The 25,209-nt window shown below is 44.5% G+C and overlaps 1 protein-coding gene across 1 annotated transcript in view; it reads right to left on the bottom strand.

The window, feature by feature from the left end:
* COBL (cordon-bleu WH2 repeat protein) overlaps positions 1 to 25,209 on the bottom strand; it is a 955,089-nt gene that overhangs the window by 219,441 nt on the left and 710,439 nt on the right. Inside the window, exon 10 of the mRNA XM_086964957.1 lies at positions 16,476 to 16,643. Coding sequence (XP_086821083.1) covers positions 16,476 to 16,643 — 168 coding nt within the window. The remainder of the gene's footprint in view (positions 1 to 16,475; positions 16,644 to 25,209) is intronic.

Below are 25,209 nucleotides of genomic sequence, written 5' to 3'. Positions count from 1 at the left end.
AACTACTATGGTAAAAACTGATTCGTCTGACAAGACTAGAATAGAATATGATTAATATAACATTTCTATTAACTGAATTTGATTTACAAGGAAGGCTTTTAATTTGAAGTTAAAATGTATGTATGCTCATTGTTGTGTTTTACTTTCTGTATTGAGGGCCAACACCTATGAGTGTTTTATCAATGTTATTTTTGATAATCCACAGACATATTTTGTCTATCAGTTGTGGCTGTCATAATACAGAAAGTGTAAGCTATTTTGTTTTCTATTTATGATTTGCAATTTAGTTTCAGAGGCAGTGAAAGCAAAGCATTATGAGGCTTTATTATTTGATTAAGGTCAATTGTTTTAAGACAATTTTGAATCTTTCAAGTGCTTGAGTTTTGCAATATTTTGCATTATTGCTTAGGGTTTTATTTAAACTCTACAATAAACCGCCTATCTTCCTAATATGCTTCGTTTATCCACACAAATAATATGTATTATGTAAAAACTGTACTTTTCGAATTTGAACAATTTTTTATTTTTGCCACTACACTATGTGCAAAGTGAAAAATGGAAATATATGTATTGTTCTTATTTGGAAAACATTTCCATGACAGCTGCTATCTGAAAATTCATCGAGGGAGCACAATCAAAAAGCTATATCACATGTGTAGGAAAGTACCTCTTTTTGACATGGCCACCCCCACTTTTTGCCCTAGTACTGATTCTTTTCGACTGAAAGTGAACTGGGTTCCTGCTAACCAGGCCCCAGTGCCAGTGCTCCTTGCCTTAAAAGAAGGTACATGTGTAATTGTAACCCAATTGACAAGGACTTTAGCACTCATGTAAGTCCCTAGTAAATAACACCCCTGGTACCCAGGGAATGGGTACTAAAGAGGGTCCCTATGGGCTGTAGCATGTATAATGCCATCCAAAGGGACCCACACAAAAGCTGCACGCAGCCTGCCATTGCAAGATGAGTGAAATTGTGCAAACCATTTTAAAACAAAAACATAGCACACTCCCTGTATGCCATGCCAAGGTACACTGCATATATTATATGTAAGTCACCCGTACAGCAGGCCTTATAGCCCTAAGGCAGGGTGCATTATATTATATGTGAGGGCCCATGTGCATGATCAACCATTGACTAAACTTCCATCTGCCCGCAAGATACATGAACTCCTCCTCACATGCCTTCGCACACACCCTCTGCATCCATCGCAGTTGCAGCAGGGGCCACTACCTCTCCCACATCACCGCCAAGACCCGGGATGGCCTGCCCCTCCACCTCCAAACAGCACCCTCCCTGGTCCACTTCAGGAAGAAACACAAGACCTGGCTTTTTGACAGAGACACAGCACCCTCAGTGCCCAAACAACCCTAGAGGTGACAGTGCTGCGCTATAGAAATACTAACTGATAGAACCATTACTAGATATTGGAAGTGATCAGGAAGCCTTCTTAAGGACATGTACTGGGCACCGACCATTACGAGTTACCTAGCTACATGATGACTGCAGTGAGCGAATGGTGTTTGATATCAAATGTATTGATGCCAGCTCTACATTTATTCGGATATGCACCCAGAGGGCACCTTAGAGGTGCCCCCTGAAAACCTACTAGTTCTCTAGTGTGCTGGCTGACTGATACCTTCCAGCCTGACACCACAGATGAGTTTCTGGCCTCCTGTATTTATTTATTTATTTATTTTTGAGATTTATACAGCGCGTACAATTGCCCGTAGGCGTCTCGGCGCTAGAAACTTTGAATGTATTCCAGAGATTAGGCCGGTAACTATTCTTGATCAAACAGCCAAGTCTTTATCTTTCTGCGGAAATGCATCAGGGATGGGCTGTCTTTGATGGAAGCTGGCAGGGAGTTCCATAACCTGGGAGCTGCCACAAGGAAGCGTCTATCGCCCCAGTTAACTGTTTTTGTTCGTGGTATTTGAAGGATTTTAAGGTTGTTAGATCGGAGCGATCTTATGGAGGACTGGTATCTGAGATGGGATTTCAGGAAATGTGGACCACAGTTGTGCAGTGCTTTATAGAGTATGCACAGCGCTTTAAACTTGATCCTGTTTCGAATCTTGAGCCAATGCAGGTCTCTTATAGTCTCAGAGATTGGTGAGAACTTTGGGATTCCAGACAAGAGGCGGGCTGCAGCATTCTGGATGGTCTGCATTTTGTTGGTCACTCTTGCTTGGGCGTTGATGAATAAGCTGTTACAATAGTCAAGAGATGACAGCACGAGGGCGCTTACCAGTGTCTTACCTGCTGAGGTTGGTAGAAACGGCATGATTTTCTTGATCAGCCTAAGTTTGTGATGGGCTGTTGCTGCTATTTTATTTGAGTGGGCCATGAAATTTAATTTATCGTCAAAAATCACCCCCAGATTTCTGACGGTGATGGCTGGTGTAGGTGGTGTTCCGTGCGTAGGGGGCCACCAGGTGTTTGACCATCGGGGGGAGAGATGTCCAAATATGACGACCTCCGTTTTTTCAGCATTTAACTTTAGGCAGTTAGAGGCCATCCACTCACAGATCGCCCGCATGCCCTCTTGGAAGTTTTCAGCTACCTTGTCTCCATTCCCGTTGATGGCCAACACAAGCTGAGTGTCATCCGCGTACGAGGTAAGGCTCATCCCATAAGCCTTGATGACAGAGGCCAGGTCCGAAACGTAGATATTGAATAGTGTCGGACTAAGGGATGAGCCTTGGGGAACCCCACACGGTAGTGACAGCTTGTGCGATTGGAAGGGCCCCAGTGTGACCACATGTGATCTACCGGCCAAGAAGGAGGAAAGCAGATTTCTAGCCATGTGGCGGATGCCCAGGTTTTCAGCACGGTCGACCAGGATCTTGTGGTCGACCGTGTCGAAGGCCGCCGACAGATCGAGCAGTACGAGTATTGCTGTATCTCCCTGGTCCCGGATCACTCTTATGTCCTCTGTAGCTTTTATTAAGCCAGTTTCGGTTCCGTGGAACTTGCGGAAACCAAATTGGGTGTTGTCCAGTATTTGATGTTTTTCTATGAACTCTGAGAGTTGTGAGTTCATAGCCTTTTCCACTACCTTGGCTAAAAAGGGGAGACTGGCTATGGGGCGGTAGTTTTTTGGTTGGTCCTTGTCCAGATTAGCTTTCTTAAGTAGGGGTTTGACCAAGGTGTTTTTAAGGGAGTCTGGGTATATCCCAGTTCTGAACATTGTGTTGCAGATTGATACAATGTCAGGGGAGAGATAGTCCATGATCGGACGAATGACTTTTGGAGGGCAAGGATCTAATGCTGAGCCTGATTTGATTGTGGCCGTTATTTCCTTGATTTGTGTTTCTCGAAGGTCTAAGAACTGAGAAAGTTCGATATTGTTAGTCCCGTTGTTAGATGTGGGGGGCTGATTACTGTTTTTGTGGAGAATGCTTGATATATATCATTCACCTTTGTGAAAAAGAAATCAGCCAGAGAATCACAAAAGACTTGGGATTGTGGAGGATTCAGGTCCGGTGCGTTTCCCGCTAAAACCTTAGTTATCTCAAAAAGTTTTTTACTTGAGTTTTTAGCAGAATTGATTTGTTAAGTGAAATAGGATTTTTTTTCTCGACTATAAGGGCTTTGTATTGTCCGAGTGCTTCCTTATAGCTGGTCTTGCTTTCAGCGCTGTAGGATCTGCGCCAATGTCTCTCCCTGTTTCTACAGAATTGCCTCTTAATACGGAGCTCCTCTGTAAACCATGGGGCTGATGGCGTTGCTCTATTTCTAGAGAAATTTTTAGTTGGGGCTAAGGAGTGGGTGGTGGTACCTATCCACTCCTGAAATTGTCGTGTGGCCAAGTTTGAATCAAATGTTGAGTCAGGACGAATTTTTTCAAGTAGGCTCGTTAGCTCAGCGTGATCGATGTCCTTCCAAACTTTAATGGTTTGTGGTTTCGGTACAGAGTGGGGTCTGAGTCTATTTAATGTGACTGATATTTTTATTAAAATGGCGAAGTGGTCGGTCCATGGCATTGGTAAGGTATCTATTATATTAACGCCTTGCATATTAGTAAAAATGCCATCTAGCGTGTGACCGGCTATATGGGAGGGGGTGGTTACCAGTTGCCGAAGACTCATAGTGTGCATGTCTGATATCAAGGAATGGGTATCTTTGTCAGCTGCATTCTCAAGATGGAAGTTCAAGTCGCCCAATAATGTAAATGAGTCTTCCAGCGCTGGAGCTTCTAGTATTGCACCCAGATGTGCTAGAAAGTTGGTGCGAGAGCCTGGTGGTCGATATAGGAGGATGCCTTTAAAATGAAACGATGGGGTGAGTTTAAGATCGAAAAGAAGGGCTTCGCAGGAGGTGGAGTGGATGTGAGATATTCTGACCGCTATGTGGTCGCGGGCGATGATGGCTAGTCCTCCTCCGCGCTGCCCCACTCTATCTAGGCGATAGGCGTTATAGGCTGGGGGGGTCGCAACTGCCATGTCAGGATCGGATGCTCCATCCGTCCATGTCTCCGTGAGAAATAGACAATCAAAGTTGTTGTTGATAATAAGATCGTGTATTTCTTGCCGGTGCTTGACAAGGGACCGTGCATTGATTAGTGCAGCGGTGATGTCGGAAGACTGTATGTGACAGCCTGCACTCTCAAAGGCCAGAAACAATGCCTGCTCTAGAGGAAGGAGTTCACACCTCCTCCAGCAGGGTGGCTAGTGAATTAACATGTCAAGGCCAGAGGCTTCAAAGACTCTGCCACCTTAGATATGTGACAATGGCTTTCCCTAGAACTAGGGAACACCACCCCCTGCCCTGAGGCCTATTTGGCACCAGAGCAGGCAGGAAAGTAGTTAGTCAGAAGGTGTGTCACACTTTCAGGTGATACAAAAGGGGGTGGTGATGGACGGAGCATCTGAATCAATCAAACACTCACACCCAGTCAAAAGATCTGGGTTTGATCCATCACCGTTCTTTAGCCCACTCTGCCACTCCAGTTCAGACACGGTTATATGCAAATCAGTCTGACCCTGTGCCTCATGGGAACAGTCCAGCCCGAACTGCTAAGCCATGTCTTCCCTGGACCGGAAACAAGCTTCCGAGGACCGGTTTCTGGCATTCCAGCCGTCTTCAGCCCGGCTTGCTTGAATCCAGTGGCAAAGTGAGCAAGGGACTCACGTCTGAGCATACCCTGCCACACTTATGGCGGCCAAAAGCGGTCCAAAAGGGGGTGGTTATGGACGGAGCATCTGAATCAATCAAACACTCACACCCAGTCAAAAGATCTGGGTTTGATCCATCACCATTCTTTAGCCCACTCTGCCACCCCAGTTCAGACACGGCTATATGCAAATCAGTCTGACCCTGTGCCTCATTTGAACAGATCACCCCCTTTTGTAACACTTTCAGGTGAGGCACATCCCTAAGGTGGGCCACCTGAAGTGGACAGCCAAGGAAGGGTTTCAATATTTTGAATTTGGTGAAACCAGGGACTCTGGGTCAGGTTTATGCCCCCTTTCCCTAAGGAAGTGGTCATAGAGGGGGTGTAGTCCCCCCAGGGGTACGTAGCCAATTGGCTACTACCCTACTCTCGACTAATTGCCTATATTCATTATTAAGGGGTCCCCCTGACACCAGGATTCAGATTCATGTACTTGGAAATGAAGGAAGGATAATGAAAAGCCGAAGTCATGAGAACAGAGCTCTTGCACTCAAACTGACACTAGACCCTGCTTTGCTGCTTTCACCATGACAATCACAAAGACCAACTCGTCTAGAAGCTTAACCACCTCCCAAAACCTTCAGAGGACTGTTCTTTCCATCAACAACAAAGCAGTGTCTCCCTTCGGGTGGAGTAGCCACTACCCTGCATCTGCAGGCACCGACTGCATCAACCCAGTACTTTGTCTTGCTGTCCGTCAGGCCTACTGTGCAAGCAAGTTTTTCGTAATGCTAGGAGGCCAGCCCCATTGCTCTCACTAAGTCTTGAGCCACTGACCCTCCTAGAGCCTCTCAGCACCATTACCCTGGGTACAGGGGCCCTTGCAACTACCAAGGCTTGTTGCATGTTCAGTCCGGACACCACCGACACAAACCTGCTGTCGAGGGACTTCACCATCCACCGGATCTTCATCCAGAGTGGCCCTGATGCCCTGTTTTCTGTTCTTCTCCAGGTAGTCAAAGCGAAGTGAGAGCCTCTAACTACAGCGACCTGCCGGACAAAACACCTCTGCACCAAGCCCTCCAGCCCGGGTTCACATAAACCTGATGTGTCCCTGTTCTCCAGAGACCCTCAGGAGTCAAGCCCCCCTGTGGGTACTGCTGGACTTGTCCACAAGTTTCCCCTTGCAGCCTTTCTTTTACAGGCACATTGGCTTTACTGTGCAGCGCTTGAGGCTATCAACATGACCAGCACCTCTGCACCCGGACTCACCAGGGCAGGTAAAACTGAACTGCTGGTGGTTTATTGGACCTTGACCCCTAAACACATTAAGTCCCAAAAAGCACCGTCAAAAACCGCTTGCAAGTGCATGGATGCAGTGTATGTTTCTCCCATAGGATAACATTACCACATTCGAGGCTTATACATTAAAACCGTTATTTGACTGTATTTTTCTAATGCTACAAAAATCTATAACTCTGAAAGTACTAACCTGATACCAATGATGTTGGTGTCTAAATATATTTAAAACTCAAAATTGGTCCCAAATGTCATCGTGAGTGTGTGCCTCCTGTATTGACTCTGTGTGTATAACAAATGCTTAACAGTACCCTCTGATAAGCCTAAAGTGCTCGACCACAGTACCACCAATAGAGCACTTGGGATTATTCTTTTAAACCCTGTAAACCAATAAGGGTTGTCTGTACTCCAAGCAATGTTTAGGTCATAAATACCTATGTCTTTTAGACTGCCAATCATTTACACACAGTAGATTGTGTTTAAGGCCACTGACAGATCAAATAAAATCATCACTTCCGTTAACCCCTTTTGTCCTCACTTTAGTTGAATTAATTGCAAAGGCAACCTTCTCCAATATTTATTCCAAATGTTTAGTACAATGTGAAAGAATTCCATAAAAATTCTTGCTCGTTAGCGATATATCTTTTAATCACCTCACTCCCTATTTTTCCAAAAACTTCACTAGCCTTTTTCCTTCATTTTGCTCATTAGACTCACGACATTCTATATTTTGCCACATGTACCACATATCGCTGTTGTACAATCATTTAGACACTTTCGTGACTCACTGTCAATCTTCAAACTGATTGTTTTTATCCTGTTGTGTCCTATTTTTGCTTTTGTCATAAAATCTCCAGGTAAAAAACGCATTGCTAAAATGTTTCAGGTATTTCATTTGAGGACAGACAAATACCTCTTTCACATATGACCTCTTCTTGCATTTATTGCAAATCCTGTTTTTGATATGCCCCTGCTTTTACTTTGCCTTCCTCTTCTATTACCCCATCTTACATCTGCCCAATATCAAAGTATTTACTTTAATGCCTCTCTTTATGGTTCACATCAGCCCAGTTGATTGCTACCAATGTTCACATTTATATACGATTCCGTGTACTCTCACCTTTTAATTCCACCTTTTCCTCGTGACTGTTCTTCTCTGATCAATGATCTTTCTCTTTCTTCTGCTCTTCTTGGAGTACAACTTCATGTTATCCTGCACATTGCCAATTCTCTTCCAATAGTTTAATGATGTTGCCCATCCTCATCTCTACAGGCACATCCTCTTTAACCCCTTGGCTGCGGCGGTAATTCCGCCGCAGTGCTAGGGGGGTAGGGGGGACGCGGGCGCTTCCATGCTCGTGACGGAACCGCTCCGTCACGAGCCTCCGGCGTGCTGTGCTTGTGACGGAGCGGTTCTGTCATGGCCCCTCCCGCTCAATCGAACGCGCAGCGCGAAATCGCTGCCGCGCAGGTGTGCCGGGTGGGCCTTGACGGAACCGCTCCGTCACCAGCACATCGCGTCCGAGGCTGGTGACGGAGTGGTTCCGTCACCAGCATGGAACGGGTTAAATGTTGACTTATTCATTGTGTTCAGCTTGCCCCAATGTTGGTGCTCAAACCTATTGGCCTCAACGGTGCTTTTTGCTCAATGTATTCATTTGCTCCCTATGGCTGGTGCTCCCTTTCAGCAGATTCTCCTTTTCGTCTCATTATAATCCTTTCATTGAAACCTCATCTTCTTGCCCTGGATTAACATGATCATTTTTCTTCTCTTTCTGAAATAATTATTGGTAAGTCATTTTCTCTAAGTGGTAGGTTGTAATTGTATGTTAACAGTTTGTAAATTGCGTTAAGCGGTTAAGGATATATATCTAAATAAAGAGAATCATATTCCTAAAACATTCTGCTTGCTAACCTCATGTTTCTAGAGTTCAGACTCCCATAATACATTCTCTGTAAAGACAAAATGAGCTCAGCCTATGATATGCTAACAATGTCATTGGTTCTACCTGTTTTTATCCTGTTCAGTCTGTTCCGTACCAATCAATTCTTTATTTACTTAATATTTCCCTAAAAACCAGGATCGGATGGACTTATAGGGTAATCAGGCAGTGCTGATCGGCTGGTCTGACAGATCAGTGAGTAGGCTGTTTTTTTTAGCTGTTGTGGGTCGATTTTATTGCCAGGTGGGCTACTTTTTACTGTTGATTTTCTTGATAGTATCGGTTTTTTAGGTATCTGGTTCACTAATGGGGACCACTTTCATTTTGGTGCTCGGGCCTATTGTTTATTTTGGAATAAGATGGCTATAAGAACCAATGTTTTTAGTACTTCTTGGTCCTCGTGGACTGATGTTCTTTGAGGAAACATGCCTCAATGGAAATTCATGTAGGCAAAGAGATAAGGAAATGTGTCCATACAAGAGGCTTTAAGGGAACTCTATGTCTAACACATATTTTTGTCCAATGTCAGCACAACCTCCTTCATAGATTTTGTGTCTGCTATCTCTGGTGAGTTGGAGGATGAAAACAGTGTGTACCTTTAATCCCTTATAGGTTTCACTATAGCACTTTGGTACTGTCATGTGACATGTCCCAATTTGCTTCTATTCCCGCTATGCGGACTTGCACCTAGAGCTGAAGTCCTACAGGAAGAATAAAACCTTTTGTGGAACCGCACAATTGTTTTTTCCATTGAAAAACTGTTTTCCTGGTGGTGAAAACTCTTCCCCTACACCCACAGTGAATCTGGGGATGATCCATCCTCTTTCCCATCAGGGAAGGGGATTTACTTCAGCCCTACGGCTTGAGTAAATCCCCAAACATTTCCAAGGTGTGAAGAGGTTGGAGCAAAGTTTAGGAATGCTACCAAATGCACATATTTGCGGGCGTTTCCAAACTTCCAAAACAAAGCAAGGCTTGGAACAACCACATTGCACCTCATTGCGGGATTCAGACCTGTGAATGTCTCCACATTCATAGAGGAGAACCTTGCAGAAGTAAATCAAATTACACCCACCAGGAATCCCTTTGTGGATCCCTGGTAGGTGTAAAAAATGTATTTTCAGACCTAAATCACGATTTAGTGCAAAAAACACCTTTGTGAGTAGCCCACTGTCTTTGGACATCTGCTGGCTTCCTCTAGAAGCCAATCTAAAATTTTAAATGTATGTGCCTGTTCTTCAAGTACATTTTCGGGCAAACACCCTCGTTAAAGAAGAACCCCACACTCACTAGGACATATCTGCTGTTGCAGGTGCTCTACCTACTTCAAACTATGGAGAGATGAAGGCTCACTAGTGTCTCGTGTCTAAAAATCGCTCCCAAGTAAACTACCAGTCTCTCCTTTCACTGCCTTCAGAACCTAGGGAAGGTCACCCCTTTTTAAACATGAACCTTTTATCCCAGCAAGAACAGCCCCCAAAGACACTTTGGTTCTAGAGTGCCAAATACATGGCCTCACCGTACCTCAACCGACCTACCAGTGCCTCTTCGGTACCTCACCCACCCATCCCTCGAATGTGCAACTTCACCTACTGTTTATCGCTCTGCTGAACTATTTGCTCGTTCGTTATTGTTACTCTTCCTAAATTCTTTTTAATGGGCTCCGCCGGCCATGTGGCCAAGTATGCACAAAAATAAATACCTTTAATATATAAATAGAAAATATGTAACAATGTCAAAAGAGATGGAGCACAAAACAGAAACTTATGATGTTGACACAGCATTGCAAAGTGATGAGAAGGTAAACAATGTGTTGTATTTGACTTTAGAATTAGAATTGTGGGAGCGGGTGCTACCAATCGGCTAAATTCATGAAAGGTAATGTAATCTGCTCAAGCCGTTCCTTAGAATACTTTTGAGGTTTTTAGGACCCAGCATAACTAACAACAACATGCCAGAACGGGTGGCACAGGGTGAGAAATAGGATTTAGTTCACACTTGACTGCTCATTCTACAGTGAGGTGGCCATTGTAGGTCATTCGTTGAGCCAGTTTTCACTCCTGAATCTCGTGGTGGCGCAAAGCACTGTTTTCGACTCCTTGTTGTTGTCCCTGCAGCAGCATTTTTTCATGTTTCCAGGAAATTCACTCAACAAATTTGTTCCAATGCCAAAAGAAAAGCCTTCTGTGTACTTATTTATAGCGTGCTTCTTATTATGGCTGTCTACAAGGCAGACATCAGGTGAATGCAAGGACATCTCGAGTGAATGTTGTACAGTTTAAAGAAAGCTAACTTTAGCAAGGGTGTGAAGTACTGAACCAGTGAGGGGATATTTAATCAAACACACAGAACAATGCAAATGCAGAGACATACCATAAAAAGAAGGAAAGGGAACTTATGATGAAGAAGTTCACTCTACACAATGCTAAAAAATAAAACGGCGTTCTTTCGGGATTATTTTTATCCCACTGTTCAGCACTGTGCACATGTAAGACGATAACATATTTATGTGTGAAAATGTATGAAGACCCCGTAGAACTGAAGAGAGTTCTGGCAGGGGGAAAGAAAGAAATGGAATAGAATGATTCTGTAGAGAGCCGCAGAAGCTGTCAGTGAGATGCAGTAGGAAGGTCTTTTGAAGAGAAAATGTCTGTTCAGGAGCACTTCACGCGTGAAGGGAATGGAGCACAACAATAAACTGTTGGAAATAAAGAAAAGGAACGGAAATATAGGTAAGCGGATGGATAGCTGAAACAGAGTGAAGAAAAATGAAAGAAAAAGAATATGAATGAAAGTACTTAAGAAAGAAAAGACAAATAAAAAAATGAAAAAGTGAAAGAAGCAGAGAAAGAATAATGGAAGAAGAGAAAGAAAGAGAGATTTAAAAAAAAAGTTCGAGCAAAAAGAAACAGAGGAAAATGGTGGAAAGAAAAAAAGAGCAAAAGAATCAGAACAACAAAAACAAACTAAAAAAAGAAAAACGGAAAAAGAACAATGAGAAACAAAGAGTGAAAAGATCGCGCAGATAAAAACAAAGGGTAAAAAGACCTGGAAAGACAGAAGACACAAGGAATGTAAAGTAGAAACAAATCAATGAGCACCTCAGAGGTGGAAAAAAAACAAATACAGAAACAAAGAAGAACCACAAGTAAGTACAAATATAACAGAAAAAATGAAAAAACAAAAGAGAACACAGGAACAAAAATGAAAAAAAAGGCACACCCATCGTGCTACCATGCCCAAATTGTCCTTCACTTCAGTTCCAAACACAAGCCCATGCACTACAAATGATGCTTAAATTGCACAGCAAACGAGCAAACGGTAATCAATAAAGGCATTGAATCAGACGCTACCACTTGCTTTTTTGCCATTTTACTACTCCTACCTTCCGCCTTTCCTGTATATTTTCTACTAGGCTCGTCACAAACTGACTCATAACCTATTTTATAACATGCATTACGGTAAATCAAGCGGTTCTGTTCACAACAAAGGACAGCTGAGAGGAAATTAGCAGAATATTCACACCGATTTTATAAATGTGTGGGTGAAATAGCTTAAGGTTGTCTGACGGCCACGCACCCAGATTAATAAAGAAGTAACTGATATTCCTGTCAACATGAAAGAAGAATGGGCACAGCCTTCTATGTTTTAATTGTCCTTTCCTGGCTCCATAACCTCGCCTGCCTATGTCGCCTGTCCAGAGTTATCGAGTATGTATCGCAAAGAGTGGGGTTGTGGTTGAGGCTGTTCTGCAACACATGTGACTCACTAATGCATGATCTACGTAAACATTATCACATGAGGAGCGTTCCAGACAAAGTGCAAGGGGCAGTTTTGTTCTACCTGCCAAACAGGAGCCCAAGGAGAGAAGTAGGTGTTGCATGGCCAACCATCCTCTGGAAGACACCAAGCAGTAGCCTTTAGGCACCAGGACCACGCAGTACAGAGCACAAGGTGGATGAGATACAGATGGACAAGGGAGAGAACTGAATAGATTAAAAAACAACACAAGCTCCTGACACTGTGATGCCTATGAGCAGTGTGCATGAACAATGTGCCCCCCCCCCATTGTATATGAAAATACACAGGGCCTCATTTATGAAAAGTGACGCATTGCTGCGAGAAAACAGCGATGCTTCACTTTTCATTGCGCCCTCCTTGCGACCCCAATGATGCGTCATATTTACAATATGACGCATCATTGCGCAAGGATTTACAGATACGTCAGTATTTCTGACGTATCTGTAAGCGCAAAAGTGACGCATTGCTGGAGTGTGTCACAAAAGTGACGCAACTTCAGCAATGCGTCCTTACACATGGGACAAGCCCCATGTGAAAGGGCCTGCGTCAGTCTTACGCCTGCTGTGAGGCAGGCACAAGATTTTGACGCAACGACGTCCTAGAAGTGACGCAGTGAAATCTCATAGATTTCACTGCGTCACTTCTACGACCTTTCTTGCATCAATACGCCCCCCTTGCATACATTATACCTAATGCAGGTATAATGTGGCGCAGGGGTTTACAAAGTGACGCATCTACCTAGATGCGTCACTTTGTAAATATGGCTCAACAAGGCGCTTTTTTATGCCACTGGTGTGTCACAAAAAGTGAAGCTCTTACAATTTTTTTACAATTTGCACCGGCGGCGTTAAAGTGACGCGCAGCCTCATAAATGAGGCCCCCAGTGCCTTGTTGTCTCACTCAGGTGGAGTCTCTGGCTTCAATCCTCATGTTTAAAAAAACTCTTTGACTGGTGTCTGTCTGATGCTACAACATAGAGTGTATAAACTATTAATAGGGATTCCATGTCTCAGGAGTGAGGGTTGGTGTTGACCTACATTAAAATATAAAACCATAAAAGCACAAAAACTGCCACAAGTTTCCTAAGCATTGTGGTCTCCTTAAATCGGTACACAGACTAGACAACAAATACCAGCCAGTGAGTCCTTGGGAAGCCAGACAACTAAAGGGGATGCTAGCTGTAAATAAAGTAACTGCCTTACGATTGATTACATAATGTCCTAAATATGCAGACAAGTTTCCTAAAGGTTGTGGTTTCTCCAACTGAACAGACAGACTAGACTACAAATACCAACCGTTGACGCTTTGAGGTCCTTGAGTGACTAGATGTCACGCAAGTCATTGGCTTGGTGTGACTGAAGAGCATAAACATGCTGACACATTTACTGAATGGTCTGGGTTCTAAGTAACTGAGCGCGCCGTCCAAACTAAAAATGGCAAGTGCTGCGAAACTGGGAAAGGATAGACACACTAGCTGTCATTCAAGTTGCAGGCCTACTGTCAGCAATCATAGACCAGCAGCTAAGAGATGTTACATGTACCCGCAATTCACGAAGTCACGGACATCTGAAAACCTTAGATGAAACCAGCAGGGAGAATTGTGAATGTGTTTGACATTGGGAATTTCCAATGTACCACAAGGTGGCCCTCATTACATACATGTGGTAAATACCTCATCGTGGGGTAATAATATTTACCACATGTGGTAAACACTTCCCCTTATTCCGAGAAAATTGGAAAGAGGGCCTCTGTTTTAGGGTCGAGCCTGAGTGAGCCATGCGCAAGCGCATACAATATCTCTTGCGAGACACTATTGTTTACAAAAAGGACTTGGAGTCCACCCATTGCATGAGTGCACTCTTCTTTGCAGCCTCGTAATTGGCCACTGCAGACCAAGCGTTACTTCTATACCTTCTGTGGAGCAGGGACCAAGCACAGATAGATTCAACTTAAACAGTGCCCGTCTGCTGCTCCAGGCATGATTGCATTACTATTTCTATCATTATTTCTTCTTCAGACAGTACTTTTTTTCTTGTATCTTATTATTTAAAGCTGTTTGTGTGTCGACATTGTTATGGCTTCACCTAAATTTATGAAATAATTGAGTGCCAACACTCTACAGGTCAGTCATTTGCACATCAAGGCATCGCAGATATGAAATGAGCCGTCTGTCGGCCACTGGCGTTTCTCAGGTGTGCAGAGTGACACCAGCAAATGCTGAGGTCCGGGCTTCCTTGCTTGGTGTGATTGTGGGCATTCCACTCTAATCTACTCCACTCTAATCCATTCTAATTCAATGCAATCCACTCCACTCTGATCCACTCCATTCCAATTCATTTCAATCCACTCGAATCCACTCCAATCCAATCCTCTTCACTCCAATCCACTCTAATGCACTGCATTTTAATCAATTCCACTCTAATCTACTCCACTCTGATCCACTCCAACCCACTTACTTTTGATGCACTCTCATCCAATCCAATCCACTCCACTCTAAACCATGCTAATCCAATCCACTCTACTCCAATTGATCCTACTCCACTCCACTCAAATCCACCCGTCTAATCCACTCCATTCTAATCGATTCGCCTCCACTCCACTCTAACACACCCCACTCCACTCTAATATACTCAAATCCACTCCACTACAATACATTCTAACCCACTCCATTCTTATCCACTCCACATCCCTCTATTTAACTCTAATTCACTCCACTCCAATCCAGGCCACTCTACTCCCCTCCACTCTAATCCATTCCATGCCACTCCACTCCACAACACTGCATTCTACGCCACTCTATGCCACTCCACTATACGACTCCCAGCTCTACAATACTCCACCCTACGACACTCCTCCGCACTAACTTTCAGCCATGCTGAGCAGCAGCCACACTGGTGTACAACATGGATAAAACAATGCCAAAACCAGTAGCTCTTGCATAGGTGATACCTATTGCCTTTGTCAATGCTTGTTATGGTATACACCAGATGTAATCAACAAGTTCATCATCATAGCGAAAGAACGGCATTCTGCTGATGTGGAAGATAGGAAAAAATCAAGGTAAAAAACCAGCACTAGGCACTTGGGGCACTGCAACACTACTGTAGAAAAACACTACATCCAAAGGACAAAACATGGAACTGGACCATGGTGTTCCTCTTGATCCCTCCCCTAGCTAAATCTGGAGAGTCCTCAGCTGAATTCTCTTACACTCCAGAAGAAAGCCTTTCATGTAAGTATCTGTAATAAAAGTATTTATGAAGCCACATTCCCATACCGCACAGTAGCGCGCTGACCATAGCAACAGGAGGTGCAGTCAACACCGAAGAATAATGAGGCATGAAGGTATGTTTACAAAACAAACTGAGGACAACAAGTGAGTAAAATTATAAAGATGATCAGAAGCACAGCATCAGAGTGGGTCTTGAATGTCTGCTCGATGGATGGAAAGCCAGTGAATGACCTTCGTGTCATTTTCATGCTGTGGCCCCAGTGCGGCCTCGTTGGGGCTTGGAGATCTCTTCTGTGGTGCACTAACCTGGCTGCCCCGGCAGGGGTCTAGTAATATATTCACCACTGCTAGCATCAGGTTGCTTTTGTAGAGAGTTAAAGTTGGAGAGGGGTTACTTTTCTGATAATAAGTTGTTTCTTAGATACACTTAATAGAATAACCTTTTAAGTGCTGTAAATAACAATAGGTGTTTTAGCTATTCTGACAGCAGTCAGTTTAAAGTTTGTAAGGCAAAATAAGTCTTGTTGGGCTCGAATTTGTGACATGCAGATAATCAGAGGTCTTAACACCAACTTACTGAGCCAGCCTGCTGGCCTCGATGGAAGAACACAATCTGCTATATTTACTTTGGGAGTGAAGGAGAACTTACAGTCTGATCCCAATGCAAACCCCTTTTTTGCACAATGATCAGAATTTTGCGGTGATGTTGAAATGAGGACCCTAGAATTTGTGGGAAGAAACGGTTCTCGTGATCGAGGACCCATGTAATCGTCATTCTGTCGCTCCTACACGAGTATGTGAACATGTACCAGGGCTCAATTTACATTGGACGTGAATTCTGAGCTGCAGGGTGTTCTCCTTCCACGATACACTGAAATCAGAACAAACTCCACGAGATGTAATACTTTTTCATGGAAGCTTACATAATGCATTGAGTAGTTTTATATATGAAACAGCACAGACAATAACTGGAAACGTTTAGGAAGAAAACTTAGAGTGGAATAGGCCCCATAACCAAATAGAAAGGCAGGAGTGGAGAAGAAGTTGACAGGCATAAGGCAATAGTTTTTTTGGCAGACATACGTTCTAGTGTCACCTCACTGATGTCCGAAAAATCTGGTTGGCCTTGGAATGCATGTGGTTCCATAATGTCTGGTGGAGGGTATGGAGGGGGCGGAGGGAGCACTAACCGGGGAGGAGCACGCGGGGTGCTGCCTCTGGGAGGCTTTTGTGGCACCTGTCGTCCATTACCTAAATGGAAAGGAATTATCAGGTTACTTCACTTCATGGATGTATTTCATGTTCATGAGCTACTTATGCTAAAAACAGAAACTTTGCATTCACAGTAAGACATATTGCTTCAAGCTAGAATTAGTTTACCATTCTGATGCTGTAGAGCGACTCGTCGTAAAGTATCAGCACAGCTGGGAAGCAATAGAGTGCTGTTTTGGCTGGATGTGTCTCATCATTGCTATTAAGTACCTTTACTGAGCCCTTCAATACAAGATGGTGCACCTACCGTAGGAAGATGTAATGGTGGGTTTTCAGAAGGAATAGTCATATAATCCACCCAGCTGGACGGTCTTCGCGTGAAATTAGGGGAGGCTATATTTGGAAAAGATACTTTCATTTCAGGGAATACAGGTTCACTGTCACTCTTTTCTCTTGACGGTGATGTTGTGCTCAAACTGGCAATCCAAATGTTTTATTTCCAGGACATAGACCAGGCACAGGCTGAGACCCAATACTAGATACCAAGGAGATGTAGGGGTCAGTGCAGGCCACTAGTGCCAAAGCCAGCAAACGGATGCCACACACACCACCTATGTAAGACTGGAGCGTGTGCAACTATGGTCAGAAAAGGGACTAGCACAAGCACGGACAGACAGCCCCATTGAAAAGCTCCCCAGAGCATTGCAAAAAACCATCAATGGGCACCAAATGAGAGACCTGTGTACATGGCACAATAGTTGGACCCCATAAAGGAGAAAAAAGCTAGCCCCTGAACATACTACAGGGCGCGGCCCACCGTGAAAACCATCACGGTGTAAAAACAGTCTGAGTTTTTCCATAAATCAGTAGACTGCCTTGTAGGAAGTCCTGGGCACAGTCAAGCAGTAACCTACATAGGCTCTGGGTAACTCTCTAAAGATGGCTTCCTCAGGGCAAAGCAATCATGAGGGGTACTGTGAGGAAAGCTCAGTCCACAGCCTTGAAGCAATGGCTAGTGTGCATGCCCCAGATGAGAATCGCCACAGGGCCCAGTGTAACCTGTGAAAGCATTTTGGGGTGGGCCCCTAGTTCAATAATCCAAAAAGCACTAGGGAGTAAAATGGAAGAGGAAATAAATGGGAGACTCCCACTGGTAAGTCCTGGGTTGCATTGCAATTGTTTCTCCAAGACTTCCTTGAGCTAAGCAACTGTGTAGGATGCCCCTTCGAGCGAAGTAAGCCTAGAGGGGTGTACCAAGCATTAGATGAGCAAATGTGAGGGTCCAACAAAAAAGACCCACTCCATAGTACATGACAAGGACCCAGAAAGCCAAGGAGAACCCCACATAGCATCTTACAGGCAGAGCTCTGGTGATGTGAACCTTTTCAGTGAACAAGATGGAACCTAGTATAAGTGCCAACAGATGGTTTGAACACGTCAAGGAATACGGCCTGAAGAGCAAACCCTGCTAGTGATGTGAGTGTTACTTCTTCACAGTCAACAGATAGTCAGACTAAATCTGAACATACAAACACATGGAGATGTATTATTAGCTTAATTCAGCTTAAAATGCAACAAAAATGCAGAAAATGCGAGAAACCCAACACAACAATATCACAACAAATTCTACAGGGGGACACCTGTATAATATTGTATATAGATTGTGAATGGGTAGGCTTTATATGTGCAATGTAAAAATAATTTCTTTGTTGCACTGAGTCACTTTAAAACCTATACTTACACCTTCTTTTACTTGAGCACCAACCTTTTCCTTTCCTTTCTCTTTTTGCTGAAATTTTATGAATTTGTAAATAAACTGCAGTAGAATTTGTTGTGATATTGTTGTGTTGGGTTTCTCGCATTTTCTGCATTTTTGTTGCATTTTAAGCTGAATTAAGCTAATAATACATCTCCATGTGTTTGTATGTTCAGATTTAGTCTGACTATCTGTTGACTGTGAAGAAGTAACACTCACATCACTAGCCGTGTTTAAAAATTGTGTCTAGGACCACTTTCTTTATATATATACAGTTACCCAGGTCCTATTGATTTCTTGGGTTCACCCCATTGTTTTCAATGAAGAGCAAACCCAGCATAACCCAGTGAAAGGTCCCAAAGCTCAACTCAGGTGAAGCCTGGCATTCAGTACCCAAAGTACCCCAGTAGAAGGCCCTGAGGCAGACACAGGACGAAAGCCAGACCCCTAGGGACAAGGGTGTGTCAGACAGAAACAGGCGAAAGCTCTAATGAGTATCCATTGCGCCAAGCATCAGAGCCTAAAGACCACCTCAGATCAACCAACCAGACGAAGAGACCTTTAGGCTCAAAGGCACAGCTCAACTAAAGGTCTGGTAAAGAAGGATGCTGCATCCAGAACACTCGGCAATTTCAGGATTGATGGATAGTCATCCAGAGGATGCAGATTACACGCGTTAAGCCAAATGCAGTTTTGCCCCTTGGCAACAACTGTACACTGTCATTCAGTCCGAAAGGTAAACCAGAACTTTTTGGAATGTGTCTTGCTTAAAAAAAGACAATAAACAGAATCAAGAGCAAGAGTTAGGAGGCAACTCTAGGAACACTGCCACAATACTCTGTTCTTCCTGCCCTTCACAGTCTGTGCTCCTCAGCTCGCAGGCACCTGCCAACTTAGAATGTGAAAAACCACAATTGTACCCTGGATCTTCGAAGCTGGCATGTTGTCACTCTGCTAGTTCCAAGAATAACTAAAAACACGCATAAATAAGGAACACTCTTGAGAGAGCGCAATTTGAATGAAAATTATGTCTGCATCATATTTACAAGCCTGTGGCGTAAAGTTGGCTTATATAACTTAAGGAGTGAGAAAATGTATCTGTATTTACTCTAGAGTGTTTAATAGAATTAGAAAAGCCCGTATATAGAGTGGGCTAATGCAGAAATGTGTGAAAATGCTTAGGAACATTAGACGTGTTAAACAGATTCCATGTATGTAGTTACTAAACGAAGAAAGAAATGAAATGTAAAATGAAGAAACGTGCAGACCACATGGCACTGTGTAAGAACGAAAATATACCATTGTATCTTTCATGTAGCATGGATTCGATATTATTCAATGATTTGCTTACTTATATATGTGTGTTAAAGGCAATATTTTATAGAAGTGTACTGTATAATTTTAGAGTGGTGTGTTAACATATTATTTTAAACTGAAGAAATAAGAGTTCACAGAGTGCAGACTACTGCATATAATTTAGTGGGCTTGGAGAGATAGTGGGATAGCTTTGATCTGCACGTGTGAGCCAAGAGTCAAAAGTCTCGTTAAATTAAATTGCCAATGCTGGTCGAAGTTTTACGGCCTAGTAAGATAAGGGGAACCTGGAATTTGGGGCCCTGTTTCGAAGTGTCTGTTTCCAGGTGCGAGGGGGGTACCAATCACAAGCCTGATGAATAGAGCTCTGTTTGAGGAGATAGGCTCGGGTCCGGATGAGTCGACCGGAATGTCATGGAGGTACCAGCCCGATGGAGACGGCGCCTGGGAAGCAAGGTCAACTTAACAGACGATTCAAAGAAACGAAACTATGGAAAAAACCAGAAGCAGGACCACGTGAAATGTATACATGGTGGGCGTCTCAAAGGGGCGTTCCACCCATACTGTGATTTTGTATTAGGGACAGCACCCCGGGGAGAAGGCAGAGCAGATGGCCTGAGGACTCTTAGAGAGCGGATGGGTAGGCAGAAAGGGTACTGCTACACGACATAGGTTTCCATCTGAGACTAAGAGAGTTTGAGCTTCTTCGGGAGTCAAACTGCTGACACTTTTTTAGGTAAAGAACTTGCTGAGTAGGGATGTCATCTAGCATAGTGTAGGGACAGCTTAACCTGTTTCATTTCCTTTCTGTAAATGACGCTTCAGATTCACCTTGTGTCAATGATATTCAACTTATTGATTTTCGAATTGGTTTTGATTGTTTTCTTCTGTAGATTGAGGTTCCTTAGAGAATTCATGTTCCTTCTTGTACCTGTACACCTGTTGAACCTTATATTGAGGTGTTTGTACTTGCAACTGATTTTGGTTTTATAATAAACCTTTAAACTATCCCAGTCGTAAGTGGTTCTTTAGAAGTTGCGTCAGTTTATGGGGTTGATTTAACCTAAGTGGGTTTGTCTTTTACTCAACGACAGTCAATAACCGATCCAAAAAGGGACTCAAATGAGATAGGTATCAAGGAGATCAGATAATAGATCAAAATCTCATTTCCCGCAGTTGGTAGCAGAGAAAGATGGTTGGCTTCTTGAGGAAGGCGACCTAGGTTAGGTCTATATTACCCCAAGGCCCCTAGTCATCGACGACCAGAAGAAGAGCTACCTGTCGAAGAAGGTTGGCGGTGCGAGAGAGAAAAAGCAGCAGAGTCGGTCGAGAGTGAGTATAAGGGTCATGCGTTGCCAGATTGCGGTGTTTTGTGTTGTACCTGTGTTGTAATGTCAAGCGGAGTTGAATGCCTGTAGTGTGATTGTGAGACGGTTGTGAGCGCGCGCAACCGGTGAAAATCTTAAGTCCAGAGAAGGGCTTAAGTGGTTCGGGTGTATCGGACATCCAGAGTAATTGTCTACCATTGAGAAGGGGGTCATGAGGTACCATTGATCGCCCGTAGGACCGTGATAGGGGGAACGTAAGAGTGAGTGTATGAGTAAAGGACGCTGGTCGGACGTTTACTGTGTGTAAGCAACCTATCAGTTAAGACGATCGTCTGAACGTTTGTGAAAGACGTTTCGTCAGTTGAGGTGACAATTACAGTTAGACTGTGGACGTACAGTCAAGAAAAGTGATCGCTTGGTCGGAAGTAGTCATTTTTCGGTGTATGAATGGGACGCATGCAAGACCGGGAGACGAGCTGAGAAAGGAGGGGAACTGCTGCAGAGGGGACGAGTGACGTCAGAGCGAGCCGCGCTGGGATAGGCTGGATGGTGTAGAGCCGCGCTGGGATAGGCTGGTCAGCGAGAGCCGCGCAGAGATTGGTGGTTCGCCATCGGGAAGTAAATAAGGAAGAGAATTAAGGAAATCGTAGATTCTTGAAAATGAAGTGTTTTAAATGTCTAAGGGCGATCTTTAAGAGAGACAGGGGAAATTCGTATGCTGGGGAAGAGGCCCCGCCGGAGGGTACACCAGCCGATTATATGGCTGTGAATGTTGGGTTACACACCATACTGTGGATCTCCGAGTGGAGCAAGATAACAGAGGGAAATGAGGAACTGACGTTCCCGAGATACGGGAGGTTTAGGTTAGAAGCATTAAATCAACTGAAAGCAGTAATGCTCGCAACGAGACCTCTACCCAGGCCAACACAGTTCGAAGCCCTCAATGCATGGTTCAGGGCGGCGTACGACCGAAGCCTGAACAGGCGCCAAGAAAGAGTGAAACGATCGGTAAGAGCAGTGCAGGATGCCAAATGGGATGATGAAGCTAAAAAGCGGAGGGTGCAGAGAATAGAGGCGGATAAACTGTACCCAGTGATAGAAGTCACAGGAGAAAAGAAGCCTCCAGAGGAGGATGATGAGAGCGAGACGGATGATAGCCTGATAAATAGGTTATTATTAGACAGACCACCTCCGTATAATAGAGAGACCGAACGTCCCGAACTACAGCAGGGGGACGGGACCGGGAAGGGGGAATATAGACCGCTCCCCATATCGGATTGGGAACCTAAGAAAGGCGAGGAAATACCTCAACCTAGTCCAGTACAGAGAGTAGTCGGAAGGTTTGTGGTACAGAAAGTGCCGGAAACGGAGTGTGCAAGGTCGTATCAACTGCCGGATGCTCTACAAGTACCTGTTACCATAGGCCCTGTAGTGTCAATCTACAACCCAGAGAGAGCTCAGGAGGAGGAACAGGCACGTTGGGACAGGGAGAGGGCAGAGATGGAAAGTAGGAACAATACGATTAATTCCCAAAGGCAGTTGCTAGGACCAAGAGGTCGGAGTACCCCATTGGATTCAGCAATGGATCCCTTAATAGAACAGGGGGGTCAGAGAGGACAGATGGATCTGAGGGGACCGCGACCGAAATCCTTTAAGGAGTTAAGGGAGTACTTGAAAGAATGGGATGCTGCTGTAGAGACTCAGAATAAAAGAATAGAGACGGAAGCCGAATGGAGAGGCCAAGATAACAGGATCCTCTCTCACTGCGGAGCTGGCGAAAGCAGTCCGGAGTGGGATGGAGGTAGTCAAGAAAGTAGAAGAGATACTTGCCATACCATCGGTGGCAATAGACAAATGTGTGAAGACAAAAATGCAGGATGTGGGGGGGTGCCTCGCCCCATCCTTAGTGAGGGGGAACGAAGGACACAGGAGTACAGAAATAGTTACAGGTGCACTCACCATACGCCGGGCGAAAATGTGCAACATTGGAGTCGCGGGAGTATGGGGAGTCACGAAGGGTCTCACCATGTGTCTGGTGATCACGGACGGGATCGCGGGAACATGGAGAGTTGTGAGGGACCTTATCGTTTACTGAGTGACACCAGACAGCAAGGGACTTGTGGTGACTTAGAACATAACGGGGGATCCTATCTCGCATCTAGAGAGACAGAGCAGAAGAGACAGAATGGAGTGGTGGGAAATAGAACATTGTTCCACCATACACCTAGGGAAGATGGAAAAGCTTGGGATTTAGAAAGATGGGAACAAAGGGAACCAAGGAGGACTCCTCATAGCTCACCTGTACCTAGACGTAGGACTCGGAGTTGGGACGAGAGGGATGTAAACGGACCACCTAGGAGTGAGGTACTGAGAGCTGAGGTAAAGGCAAAAAGACTCGATGTAACCAGTCTAAAATCAGATCTAGATGAAATAATAGACGGCACATTGCCAATGGAAAGGATTGACCTGTACAAACAAGATGAGGTACTGTTTATGGCAAAGGATGTTACTCGGAAGGCGAGGTCGGTACATGAAAGATTATCCGAGTTGGCAACCAGGTATATGATAGACTTATCAAGAACAAAAGCCTTACAGGGTAACCATAGGCTGAATTGCACGGATCAGGACCTAGATGAACGGAGGACGATTGGGTTGAAAATACACATAAAGGAACTGATCCTGGGTATAAGAACGTGGAGGGATTTGGATAAATGGGAGGAAAGATGGTCCAAGAGGGGGACCGTCAGAAGGAGTACAATTGGAATGTCCCCAGAGGGAGGGCCACCGCGAATGGAAGCTTTCCCTTTGCGAGAAATCGCGAATGGAAACTACGTGCATGTGCCCTGGAGTAGGGGGGATTTAGCGGCATTTACCAATTCCTTCCCTAAGCTGAGGGAAAATCCCGTGGAGTGGTACAAACAGGTAGAGAGGTTGGTGAAGATCTCCAAAGTGCTGTGGGTCGATTTGAACACCCTATTTGACATTGTAGTACCAGGGGATTTGTGGACGGCATGTAAGCTTAGTGTTGAATGGCCCATCTCTGAACCGGATAGAGATGCCCAGACGAATGGGCCATCAGAGAAAGTCATGGAGAAGTACGAGAGGGTAATGGCATGGTTGAAAGAGAAGGTGCCGTTGCAGGACATAGACTGGGTTAAGATAGATCGAACCACTCAGGAACCTAAAGAGACTGTCCACGAGTATTATGAGAGATTGCTGAAAGCGTTCAAACAGTACAGTGGGTTGGATGTGATGGATCCTAAAGACATAGGTCAGTTTGTGTCAAAATTCGTCCTGGGTTTGAGACCTGACATCAGCTTGATGATTCAGCAGCATTTAATTTGTTGGCAAAACAAACCATTAGACGAAATTCTGAGATATGCAAGGTACTGCAGCGATGAGATAGATTCGAAAGCAAAGAAACTTAAGGAAAAACTAATGTTGGTACAGATGCAGTCAGCTGGAAAGGGTGGACAGCGGCAACAGGGAACCGGAACCCTAGGGAAAAAGCAGAATAATCAAAGTAAAGACGATGAGGAAAAACAGAGACCTAGGATAGATATCGCGACACTGAAAAAGACGACTAGGTGCCACCAGTGTAACGAGGTGGGACATTGGAAACGCGAGTGTCCCTATAATGTCGAGACGGGGGAATTAGAACCGGAGGAAGAAGATGTTCAGAATAGCCTGGTGAAGGGAACAACGATACCGAAGGGAAAGTTTATCAAAGGGGGGACTCCGACTCCTCGAGCCCAGTTCCCTCAACCACCTCGTTTTGCGAACGGGGGAAAAACCTATAGACAACTGCCACTGTTCGTAGGAGGAGAGGAATGCTACTACGTTGACCCCCTTACAGGACAGCGAGTGAATAGAGAGGACGACTGTACTCTGGGGGCAGCCTTAGAGGTAGACCAGAGGGGACCATACGTGGAGGCTGAAGTGGCGGGGTGTCCTACGACCTTTTTAGTGGACACAGGGGCCACTCGATCCACTCTGAGATCGGCGGTGGTCCCAGGTCTGCCAATGTCGGGAGAGACGATCCAGGTGGTAGGAGTCGCAAATAGGAGAATGACGAATCCTCTGACAGAACCAGTGTCGGTAAAAATAGGGAAGTACAGTGATGAGCACCAGTTTGTGATTTGCGATTCCAGTCCTGTGTGTCTGTTAGGAAGAGATCTGTTATGTAAACTAAATTGTACGATATATT

The sequence above is a fragment of the Lissotriton vulgaris genome, chromosome 4_1 (genome assembly GCF_964263255.1).
Source record: "Lissotriton vulgaris chromosome 4_1, aLisVul1.2, whole genome shotgun sequence".
NCBI lineage: Eukaryota > Metazoa > Chordata > Amphibia > Caudata > Salamandridae > Lissotriton > Lissotriton vulgaris.
The sequence above is the reverse complement of the archived record's forward strand: the minus strand, read 5'-3'. Positions and strand labels throughout refer to the sequence as shown.